This window comes from Pterocles gutturalis, unplaced genomic scaffold (assembly GCF_000699245.1).
Source record: "Pterocles gutturalis isolate BGI_N339 unplaced genomic scaffold, ASM69924v1 scaffold8635, whole genome shotgun sequence".
Classification (NCBI taxonomy): Eukaryota; Metazoa; Chordata; class Aves; order Pterocliformes; family Pteroclidae; genus Pterocles; species Pterocles gutturalis.
In genome coordinates this window covers 53,850-66,759 of record NW_010143460.1, presented here as the reverse complement: position 1 = coordinate 66,759, position 12,910 = coordinate 53,850, and the positions used below count along the sequence as shown (strand labels likewise).

At 38.5% G+C, this 12,910-nt stretch overlaps 1 protein-coding gene across 1 annotated transcript in view; it reads left to right on the top strand.

Annotated features, from left to right (window-relative positions):
* Positions 1 to 12,910, top strand: part of LOC104459503 (ecto-NOX disulfide-thiol exchanger 1) — a gene marked incomplete at its 5' end in the record, with an annotated part of 85,886 nt that overhangs the window by 27,363 nt on the left and 45,613 nt on the right. The window contains one exon of the mRNA XM_010084749.1: positions 10,724 to 10,908. Within this exon, the coding sequence (XP_010083051.1) occupies positions 10,724 to 10,908 (185 nt within the window). The remainder of the gene's footprint in view (positions 1 to 10,723; positions 10,909 to 12,910) is intronic.

Sequence of the window (12,910 nt, the reverse complement as noted above, 5' to 3'; positions counted from 1 at the left end):
TTCTTCTATGTTAAAAGAAAGGTGGGGGTTTTTGTTGAGTTTTTCAATTAGAAGTTATAATTCCTATTTTTTTTGCTTTTCAATTGGCAAATAGTTTGCAATCCTTTTTTTTATTTGTTCAGCCCTCCCCGTATTTGATGCACAGCAAGTTTCATCAAGTGCAAGAACTGTGCCAAGCACATCTTTACAGCACTTGTATCCAGTGATTGCTGGGCTGCTTCTACAACTGCCAAGTGCCCACCTCCTATGTCAACCATGGATCTCTCTGAAGACATCTGGATGGTTGCTAATGCACAACACCACTTTCTTCAATGCTTCTTTGTCATTTGTCAGATATAGACTGTTTTTCCTCTAAAATTTGTCTGAGCTCTGGAGACAAGTGAGCACTTTTAACAGTTGAAGAAGGAGATGATAATAAGCAGTAGCTCTCTCCATGTTTTTCTGTTATCAGATAGTCATCTGTCTCATCATGTTTTGTTGATAGGTTTTGAGATGCCTGTGCTATTAGACCTTGAGCCCACCAGCTACTGCCTGCTGCTCAGAGTGTTTGCACTCACCTTTTGCTCAACACCCACGTATACAAAGTCCCTAAGCAGTGGCTTACCCAGAAAGTCTGGTACAAGGAGTATTTCACAGTTATCTCTTCAAAGTTACACACTCTTTGCAAATTTCAATAAATTGTCTGTTTCTGAAAGGACTTGAAGTACCACTAAGCTCTATAGAACCCTGTCATCTGGAAGTTTGCAACACATTTTATTTTTCAGTAGCTGAGAAAATAGCTACTAAACGTGTTAAACTGTGGAGAAGCACAGTGGCCTCTATTAGCAGATACTGAATATTCTGGAGGCAGGATGGAGGGGAGAAAAGGATACAGCTTGCAGATGCAACTCTTCTGCACACCCTTCCATTCACATAAGGGGTAAATTGGTCAAGAAATGCTATCTCTGAATGTGAGAGTCAAAAAATTACAAGCTTCGTGTGATAATTTCCTTATGTTTTCTAAAGGGGTAAAACATTTTCACATATTTAAGATCCATTTTTAAGTAAGGCCTAAGTAACTGAACAAGTATTTCAGTATTATGCACAATTTTAAAACAAAAATTAGCTCAGCCCTCCAATCCACTACAAGGTCAGTGAGATAGCTGGATAAATGCTCTCCTGCAATTTAAGGTGCGATAGAATTTTCTACAGATATGGTTTATCCTCACATTTATGGAAAGCACTTTACATTTACAAACAAAATTTTCCCATTATAAATAAGAACAATTCAAAACACCACAGTCACTAAAACACTTAGATCAGCCGTTTCTTCCCTAATGAATGTCACAAACTGAGGGATTCACATGCACGCTGTCAAGCTTGCTTCCAAGTAGCAATGACAGTTTCTTCATGTTTATAAATCCTACAGATTTTTTTTTCAAGTTGTCACAGTGGTGCTGTCCCTGAATGCAGTTCCTAGTTTGAATGCCAACAGTATCAATGCAGCCACATGTCTTGTAAATGTCAGTGTTCATTGTTTAAGTTTGAATAAAAATATGGCAATTACTTTGACTCCTAAGAAGTAACCATCATTAACGCACCTGTACAGAAGTTTACCTATATACAATGTTTGAATATCCTAAGTAGTTTATGTATCACATGCACACACATACACACAGTCCATTTACACAATACACATAAGATTAACATAATGCATATGAAACTCCGAGAATTCATCATCATCTTTTGTGCTATGTGGAGTTCTAATGTCTGTACCCTCAGTTGCAAAGCACAATTAATACAAGCAGCATTTTTCCATTACTGATGTGGGAGAGGGTCATCAATGCCGTTTGGCATCTCCCTAGTAACCAGCGTTTTTCTTACTTGGGTCAACGTACTCCTTCCCCCTTGAGACTAAAATCTCTTGTGTTCATTTTTAATGTTAGGGAAGTAGTCATTTTTTTTAATATCATTGATTAGAGGAAAAATTAACTTATTTGCTGGCATGTTTAAAGCACAGTCTCTGTAAAAGTGCTGTAGCAGCTCTATTTCTCAATTAAGGAAAAAAAGCAGAATCTCTAAAAGAGATCCAGTACTTGATTAATTATATTTAACTGAGGCAGCAGTTATTGGTAAACATGAAGCATAAGGATGTGAAAAATTAATCTCATCACAAACCAAATATTCTGTTAGGCAGTGAAAAGCAGTAATTTTTACTGAATTTTGAAAATGTCTGAACTGCTACTAATTTTGATCAAAGTTATACCTCTACATTTTCTTTTGATGGCTGGCTTCCTGCACCCCTGGTTCCAGAGGAGAACCAAGCAGGAAAGGCAATGCAACAACCAACACAACTAACAGTCAACCCATCACAGCTGTCTGTGCAGAGGCAACTCTTCTTTATCCTGTCTCCCCTTATGCGTGAGCCAAGTCAGTTGGGCTTGGTCCTATCATAGGTGGCAGTAGGAGAAATGCAACCCAAAAAGGAGAGGAAACAAGGGTCCTTTGCTTTAAAGAGGTGACCTGGAGAAACTGGTCTCAATAGGGCAGATTAACTAACAACTGTCAAAATATCATTTAAGAGCTATGCAGATTCCTGTTCTCCAAAGAGATGCTGTCAAGTAAAATAGACCTAAAATGTGATAGGCTTTGATATTATTGTAACAAGGTGGTCTCTTCCAAATTCTAAATACGCATTTCAGTAATGTGATGTGACATCTTTGTAGGAGAAGTCCAAAACACTTAATGCTGCAATCTACCTGGGACAGAACTGGGTAAGAGGGGACTGGGGAATGTACTGCAAAATAAGTGAGGGAAGAGAGAAACATCTGGAAATGTCAGGCAGGTGGGAATTAAAAATGAACAAAGAGGTGGACTTATGTGTTTGGAGCTGAAGGAGGAAGTGAACTGAATTGAACCAGTACAGAGGTAAATGAGAGGAAGGTATGAAGAGAGGGGTAGAAAGATTGGCTTAAAGTGGGAGATTAGCCTTCTGTCTTTTGAGCCCTGTAGAGAAAGTTGGTTCACTGTTCAAGTGGCATTTCTGCAGCCATGAAGTCTAGATCAATGGTCCCAAACTGAGCTCCTGAGCCAATGATCACTCATAAGACCACAGTAAGTAACCTGCATCTTATTCCTAGATAAAACAGTGAGATTAAATTGCCTTGTTATTGTTTTTAATTAAAGTCAGAGTTTGTGAAAGCATGGTGAAATACAGAGAGCCAGTACTGATCCACGGTCTAGAAGGTTTGGAAGCCATTAGTCCAGAAACTTAAAGTGGAGATTTCCAGTTAATGATCTCTCTAGGGCTTTAAATAAAATGTCAGATATTGTGAGACTCATCATAACATCACAGGAGTTGGCAGCACTGGTCTCTGGGGCATTCTTAGTCTGCTACAGAGCCAGCATTTGCGAGCTCCTTTTTGTTATGAGGCCCAGATGGACTGTAATCTGCCCTCCCTTTCCTTATACCTTCTTTGCTATTTGCAAAGAGATACGCTTCATTACACAAGAAATATTAAGCCTTCAAAAATTACTGGTGAGCCACATGTGTAGTAAACCTAGGAAAGAACAGTGCTATTGCTAAAGTCTGCTAAGCAGGAAGAAGTTTTGTAAACTGAGAAAATCTCTCTTCAGAGAAGTGCTTTAGTTTCTCAAATGTTACATCTGTCTGTACTGGATGGGATGGATAAAATTGCAGTTAAATGATGGTGCAACTTTTCTTTTTCATTTCTTTTTTTTTTTTTTTTTGACAGCATCCTTCCATTTACTAATTGTTTGCCAGCAAGTTTTATGTGAATAGAAAGCCTGAAAATAATTCTCATGAGTATTCAGTTTGAACATCTGGTATCATCATGAACGAAACTGGTATAATGAGCTTCTCTGCATTGAACATAGGCTGCACAGCGAGGGAAGGACTTTGAAGCAACTGCACCTGAATAAAGCAGATTTTTTAAAAAGCAAATCTCCCTCCCAGTGTGCAGACCCTAACACCCACTAATATTAATTACAATAACACCTCCACATATAGGATAATTAGTGCCCTTAGAGTTTAAATTTGCAGGTACTGAGACATTCAAATGAAGGGAGCCTACTATTAGAAAAAAAATGCTTTATTTTTTGGTTACATTATGTCTGAAGAAGGAAGGAAAGAGGGCTGAGAAAATGCCTCAAAGCAATGAAGATGTAGCTTAGTCTTACTCTTCCAGAAAGGTTCTTGGAGATACCACCAAAGAGTTGCTTTCCCAAATGCCTTTGAACTAGGCACAACTTGTTCTCAGAACTCAGTTTTTATGGTAGGGTTTATGAAAGTCAGGTGTGAGACAAGTGGATCTATACCTGGACAGCTGTAGATAATAATGGCCTCAACTTCCATTCTGCCAGGAGCTGACAACTAGTGGGGAATGCAGAGAGGGTCAACTTTGACAGTTCATGATAGAGGCATAGGTTCACACTTCTCTAGTTTCTCAGTGTGTCCACTCACCTCAGAGGCCATCCAGCTTTCCATCTGCAACAAGGGCTGTGCCTTCCTTTCCACCACCTTGCAGACCTGCAAGCCTGACCTTCCCACGCACCTTGAGGTGTGGGTCACTCACTGGCATCACCCCACAAACTTGCTGCCACTGAGTGACCACAATGGGATCCTCAGAGTGTAGTACAAAGTTTATTTTCCTGCAGGCTGAAGCACTAAGTAGAGCCTTATAGGGTAAAAATGAATGAGGGTCCAGTAGTACCATCTAGTCTATGAAACTGAAAGTTTCTTCCTTCATGGTAACCCTCATCTCAGTGTCATCCTTTCCTGACACATGCCAGCACGCACAGACCAGTGTATCATCTCACAGTTTCCAATTCAATGTGAAACTGGGCCCATTACTCACCTTTGACCTCTTCCTCCTTACACCCAGTAACTTAAAAACACCACCACCAGAAGACCTACCACACTTCCTTTTCTCTCCCTTCACATATTGAACTCAGATCCAATTTTTTTTTTTGTTCCAACTAGCTCTTCCTAGCATCTGACTTCTTACCTGTATTCTGTCAAAATTCATACCCAAACCTTGTGACCTTGTGTTTGAATTCCAGGAGTTCCCTTTCTCTGGCCCTCACTTGAGCCCTTTCTCGACATATCTCCTAAGACCAGCCACACTATGCTTCTGCTAAGACCATCTTCCTTACAAATGGCAAATGTCATTATCATATAAATTACCCTGTGTTCTACAGCATCAAGGCATAGCACATACCCTTCCAGATCCCCCAGAAACATTTTTCCTTGCTGTTTTCCCCTGGCTGTACTGCTTCACAGTTCACCTATTTGAAAAACAAGCAAGCTAGCTAGAGGCCAAGGATAACTTTTATTGTTTGTATTTATAGTTGTAGACTTTGTGTCCTTATTTCTCTTCTCTCACATTTGTTCAGTCCCTCAAGCTGAAAACTCTTTGAAGAAGTACCTGTGTCTCGCAAGATGGCTTTTTTTGACATTGTAGGTGCTCTGCAATGGGAGTGATGCAAAATATTAACATAATGACAGCCATCATTGTAACACTTTTTGATGCTTTTTGTGTTGCTGTTATCAAAAGGAGCATTATATAATTTAAAACCTTATTTTCAAGTCATGAAATCAAGATAATGGCATTAGTAGAACTAGGAAGGCAGGGAGGTTTTGGAATATGCTCTTCATCCGTTTTCATTCACGTCACTGTATTAATACATTGGCTAAAGTTCCAAAAACCTGAGAAATTCTGAAGATAGACAAATAAGCACAGAAGTTATCAGATTTATGATCTATTTCTGTACGAGTATAGAAAAATCTATAGAATAATCTATAGGAAAAGTTCTGCTAGGAGGACCTAAGGGAAGTCTGTGCTCTTGAATTTACAAGAGGGTTTCCAGTTATTGTTGTTAGTGTTTGCTCATTTGTTTTTCAGATACTACTTCCAGATTGCCTCAGACTCTTGAGATAAGCTACTGCCTATGCACTTCAACTCAGTGTGTCCCCAGTATGTGAATTAGTATTCTGCCATTAATATTAAGCACAATGTTACTAGGACACCATCTAATGAGAAATGCACAACTGTGTTACTAGAACTGATAGAAAATGTTGAATTCTCCCTAATTTCCTCAATAAATAGATACATTCAGAGATGTGGGGTCTTCACTTTATTTCCTGGCCACTGTGACACGTTATGAGTCATCAAATACTACAATTACCCTATATGACCTGTGAAGACTTAGTCTACATTGGTTCCAGTGGGCATTATTATGTATTAGGTTAAACGTAATCACATAGTACCAGCTAAAAGTAAAAGGTACAGGTCAGTACTACTCATTAAGAGAGCACACTTCTAACTGTCCAAGATAGATGTCCTAGAAAAATAAAGTTAGTTGGTTGTTTCTTCTGAGACATTAGGCAATTAGTATATCCTTAGACTTAAGGAGATTTCTGATCAGCCAGTCACTTCTTGTTTTAAAAAGTGTCTTTTTGCTTTGGGTCTAGCCTGGGCCTGCTACATGGAGTCTATCTTGCTGCTGAGGCTGTTGACAAATTATATGTAGCACTTCTGCCTCAGCACAAGGAAATCACACTTACCTCTTAGATGTCCTCAAAGTATCAATGTGAAGGTTTCCCCCACTTACACATGTCTAGTCTTCCTCCAGCCGCTTCTCTGAGACTGGCGAGTATCATTTTGCATCCCTCAGTGAAAATGCTGTAAAGCATATATTGAGCTGATTTCCAGCTGTGTTTGTTTAGTAGGAATATTTTCTTCTGCTTGCAGGATGGGCAGTTGTTTGGGATTCTTGTCAGAGTTTTCTTTTGATATAGCTTCCTTGTATATAGTTCTTCTGTAAGGGCTTTTCAGCATTGATTACCTTTTAATCCTAAAATGCTTTTTAGCATGTCTTGGAGAGGGATTCTGTAGATGAGTATCTGAACTACCAAACTTAAAATGGCATGAGAAGTTGCATTGAGATAAGCAGAGTAAACATTTTTCTTCAACTAAAAATACATTAATCACCTTTGTCAATGAAGTCATAGCAAAAATTTCTGTAAAAAATTGAAAAATATTTACTTTTTAAAATGTAAATTCTCTTCTCCCCCAATTCTTCTCTAATTTTAATTTAGCATTCAATGAAGTGCTTTTCTTTATGTAATGTATAATTACATATTGTTATATATAATTGTTATAAATGAAATATAATTGAAAATTAATTATAGTTTTCTGTATAATGAATATTTTGTTATCAAAAGAGACATTGGTCTGAATCCAGAATTATTTTTATAAATATAAATATCTTAAAATTGTAGTTAAGTTAGGTCAATACAAAGAATGTTTCCGATTCTGTTTAAAACAGTTACCCAGTGCTGAATGAGCTGGAGCCCCTGGGGTCCACCAGATGTCTTTCTTTGACTCATTCTCCTTTTCTGTTAACCACTCTGTCAGCACATGTTAGGAACTGACTATTTGTAGCTTTAAATTAAATAGCAAAAGAACTATGTGTATTTAATGTCATATTGTTTGTGGACTCTTTTCAGTAATTAAATAATTTAAAAGCTTTTGACAATTTAGCATTCTGTTATACTGCTGGTATATGTGTTGCATCCTCCTTATTTAAGGACATATTTCTGCCTTGAACTCCAGCTTTAATTGCTTACTATGAATGGCTAGGAAGATCACCAGAGTGTACAGTAATGCTGATGAGACAATCTACACCTCTGGGAATGCTGCCTAATATAATGAACTTACCTTTGCTGTATTCCTATTCTCTCACTTTAGGCTGTTTGGTTTAGTTCCGTTTTGTCTTAAAATAGATTGTAACATCTTCCAAATACAGCCTTTGTTTGCCAGTGTCTGGAATCTAGAATAACAGGGCACCTGTCCTTGGATGGGACTTTTTGGTAGAACTGCAATGTAATTATTCCCATATAGGTTTTAATATGGTATACTAAAACTAATGTTAAAATAATAAAACAAAAATTAAAAAGAGACTCAGAAGTGCAACTCTGAATTTTTTATCAGTGAAAACGCTGTATTGTATTTCTAAAGGAAAAATGGGTGGTTACCTTCACTGCTCATGTAGAATGTGACCTGCTCCATTTAGATGAGTTGTTTTTTAAACCCCAGCAGATTCATCACATATAGGTTCCTTACTTTTGTGATATGCCATATGCCATAGCCCTTTCCATTTCCTCTAATTTCCTGCCCCTGTAGCAGACTTCTCATGCTGTCCCTAGCCCCACTGAATAGCCTGAGCTCACTCAGGAGGACAAAAGGAGGAGTTCTCCAACTGGGCTGTGGTGTGACCCAGAAAATACACAAAAGCAGCCTTTCCAGGTGGGGCAGCCTGAACCTCAGCTGAATTGGTGTCATAACAAACATTTCACTGAGGACATTGATTAACAAGTACATAGGCCTTATGCCATCCTCTCGTATGGCAGCTCTCAGAAGATTTTTAAGAACTTGATTAGGTGATGGTCAGCAAATCAATTACTGCTCCCACGCCACCATAAAAACTTGAGTATGCCCATGATAGTCTCCTTTCATGCTCTCAGAGAGCAGAAGGATAGACAGTTTCTGACTGGAACTGAGTATTGGGTTTTTTTGGTTTTTGGTTTTTTGTTTTTTTTTTTTAATTAGAGAAGAGTCTTATTGGCCAGAGTAAGAGAACACAAATGACAGAGAGACTATTTAACAAGGCCAGTAGTTACAGGACAAGAGGTAACAGTTTTAAACTGAGAGATGGTAGGTTTGGATTGGACATAAGGAAGACTTTTTTTTATTACGAGGGTAGTGAGGCACTGGCACAAGTTGCCCAGAGAAGTTGTGGATGCCCCATCCCTGGAGTTGTTCAATGTCAGGTTGGATGAGGCTTTGAGCACCCTGATCTGGTGAAGGTTGTCCCTGCCCATGGCAGGGGGGTTGGACTAGATGATCTTTAGCAGTCCCTTACAACCCAAACCATTTAATTTTGACTTGAGTTTTCATTAGGCTGAAGTTTTTGTTTACTTGGCCCCTTCCCGCCCCCCCTCCTTTTTTTATTGTAGCTTGTTGGCTCTTACAACAACAACAACAACAACAAAGAATTTTATCCTCTTATTTGCCCATTGGACTCATCATTGCAATTTCTTGAGGGTAAATTTTGTCATGGAAGGATGATTATGTGCTTTTCAGAACAATTTAATTTGATGTAGCAATACTGTAACTGTTGATAAATCTTCCAAAGAGATTCTGTAGAAGATCCAAATTAAGTGCAGTAACTAATCCATGTCTGTATTTGAATAGTAGCTAACTGCACTTTATTTTGAATAATGCATTTGTACTATTTCAAAATTAGTAAAAATTATCTGTGAAAAAGGTAGATTAGTCCTACCAAAGAGAAAATATTTTTGTTGGTAATGAAATATTGTGACATTCTACCTAAGTGCCGATATAATTTCATAAACATGTTGAATTGTGTTATCATGGGGAACAGGGGACTCTTTATCTGTGGAAGGTCTAGTTAAGAGAGGCCCAACATTAAATGGAGTTAATATATGGTTTCCTATAATTTGGAGTTTAAACATATTGCTATTGTAGGTGGTCAAGAAAGAATTCTGTGATACTAGGCCTGAAATCATTTAATCAGGAATGTAAATCAGTTATGTGCTTCAGTTACCAAATGTTGATAGACTTGGCTATGGTTGACTGTTGTTTTTTAATTACAGCTGCTCTGTAATGTTGTTGTGTTACCAGGTTCCAAGAAGGAAAATTGTATAGTATGGCAGTTTGCTAGGCCAAATGACCACTGCTACTGCCAAGTACAAATACTACCAGGAGAGGGTTCTTCTATAGGATGATAGCTACATCCCTAAAGTAGTGAATGCCACACTTCCCTATATGTATTTATGTTTGGGTTATTTATTTAAATAATGTTCCTAGTACATGCTTTATAGCCTTCTGCCTTTTGCTACACAAATTTTACCTTATATTGCAGACTCTGCAAGTCATTTGGCAAATGTAATTTCCATCCCTGCATACTAATCGATTTCTTCACAAACACCTGCTATCAGTTATGATAATAAAAATGCCATTCTAAATTGAAAAGGGGCCAAATGGAGCTTCCTAAGGAAATGACTTAAGTGTCTTTCAATGCCTTTAATGTAGTAATGCTCTTTTAGTGACAACACTTTTTTTGAACATTTGCATTTTATGTAATTTTACTCTATTACATCATTTTTCTGTCTAAATGTTTCCTCATAACCATTGCTATGAAGCAGTTCATAGTGAGATTGGAGAGGAACTTCTGTGTTTCCTCTCTTGTGGGATTAAATCCAGCAACTTCACATAGTCAAATTCCTTAGCACAGATCTGATTGGAACATCTGGCTACTAAACTACTATAATTATTAAACGGTTGTATCAGTTCCTATAACATCATAGGGAAAATGTTATAAAGTTGGTGGGTGCTTTGCCCTTGGACTGCATGCCAGTTTCTTCCTAAAATATAAGCCTAAATTTAGCAGCCAGATTGCAAGTAGCATTTGAATTATCCAGGGTCACTTTATGGCTCTTTCCATCCCAGGAAATAACTTCCCAGTAACAGTCCTTGCCAGAACCTAATAATTTTCAGCTCTGCTGGGTCTTGTCTCAGCTCTGAAATGTCTCACTGGGTTTCAACTGTATTGTCATCTCCCCTGACAATGTCCTCTGCATTATTTTTAAGGAAACAATCCATTTTACTGATTTCTTCACATTTTAATTTTCTCTTAGCTCTAGCCGCCCAAGCATATGCGCTAAAGGAAGAGAATGATAGTCTTCGGTGGCAGCTGGATGCTTATAGGAATGAAGTGGAGCTCCTGAAACAGGAGAAAGGACAGCTCTTTCGAACGGAAGAAAGCCTTACAAAGGACCAGCAGCTGCAGTTCCTACAGCAGACAATGCAAGGCATGCAGCAGGTATTGCTAAGGAAAAAAAGCACAGGTCATCTTTTTTAAGGAAAGTGGTACCATGGGGCTGTGCTGTACACAAGACGATTAGCCATTAAGGTCCTGATTTCTTTTTGGAGTCAAAATCTTAGGGATTTTAGATGGCGGAGAGGGGAGGAGGACGTGGGAACGTATTTAGGGATAGTCATTTTAAGAATTAATAAACTGTATACTCATTGATCATTTAAGAATACTCTTTATGCATGTTTATTTAGGAACAAATTACTTCAATACATCCCCTGTTTCTCTCCTCACTTAATCCAATTGGCCCTAATTCTGCACAAAAGTTCAAGAATATTTGTCCAGTGTAACATAGCCAGTGCTCTGTGGTGCCTTTGCATTCATCTGCATCTTTAGATGCATTTCCACTTCTCAGCTTTGTCTTTTTTCTGCTGACTGTCGTTTGAGGATGACTGAGACAGCTCCAGCTCGTCCTGACTACCCTCCTCCTAACTTGCAAGTGGATAGCAACATCAGTGCTATCTCCTGAGCTTTTATCATTTTTGCTGACCCATGGATGTAACCTTTTCATTCATACAATTTTTAAGTGGTTTAATGCAGCAACATAGCTTTTTCTCTGACATCAGTCAGACAGAAACTGCAATGTGTCACTGCAGGGGGTGTTCAGTTTATGTTATCCGTTCCCCTTTGTTTGTCAGTGTGCTCCTGATATCACGCTGGGCAAGTCTTGGCAAAGGACATCCAGACTGCTCCTACTGCTTCATCTCACATGCCCACTAACACATAAGCACCCCTCATTCAACACGCATGTGTACAACCTCTTTCCTGACCAGGCACTTGTGTTCAGCTGCTACATGACAGAGCACAAGGGCAATGGCTCACCACAACACGCGATTGCGCTCCCATCTGGAATGGAGCTTCCAAGATGTCATTGCAGAGGTTAATTTTGCCTCCTTACTCTGTGCCCTGAAGCAACATGTGCACACCTGGTTACTAGATTCCAGAAGGACACAAGTTGTACCAACTTCCAGATTGTACTAAGCTGTTTTTTAGTGACAAAAACCTGGAGACATTCATTTACATATGAGCTGCCTGGTTGGGTTAAGAATTGCGTGACCGTCACAATACCCGTCGAATCCAACAAGTCCTCAAATCCTGTCTAACACCAAATAACAGAGCACAAGACAAGCCTACACATGTGTTTACACGAACGTACACCCTTTTAAGACTGCTGAGTTTTACAAAATTAGGGTGATTTATGGTACAGTGGAATAATTTTGAATCAAATATTTGAAAAATTGAAAATAAGTCATTGATAGTTCAGGAATAAAATCTTTCCTGAACTTAGAAATAAAATAATTAATCAGAAATACTTGGGGTTTCACTATACTTTAGATATGCCTGAGGTCCATTCACAATCTTATCCTTATATAAATAGATACTTAAATATCACTGGCTTCCTGAACTTTAACTGCATGTATAAATATTGTGCTAAATTTTAGCCTGCTGCCAATTCTCTGTTAGAATTAGTGAAAGGTGGACACAAATTGCTACTAAATCAAAATTCTAGAGTCCTAATGCTCATTTTGCGTTATTATAATTTCCTACCTGCAGTCTTGATGAAGAATAATCAAGTCTGTAGAATATAAATAGATTTCTGTTGTAACTTCAAGCAAATGTTGATAACACAAGTCAATAAGAGAGAATGGCTTACATATCACTCTTCAGCTAGCAATGGACATTGTAGTTCCTATTCCTCTGAGAGTTTTTATGTTCATTACAATTTTGCTGTGAGGTTCCAAATTTTTCTAGTTTGACATCTTGGGGTCAGACCTACTAACTCCCAATGGGATATAATTAGAGATGGCCCAAGGAACTGGAGAAGACATTGCAGATAATCCAGTCTGACAATATGCTGAGGAGGGCAGCAACACAGAAGCACAGGAGGTAGAGTTCAGAATATTTGGTGGGAAATTATCAGTCAATTAGGCAGCTGGATGATGGCTTTGGA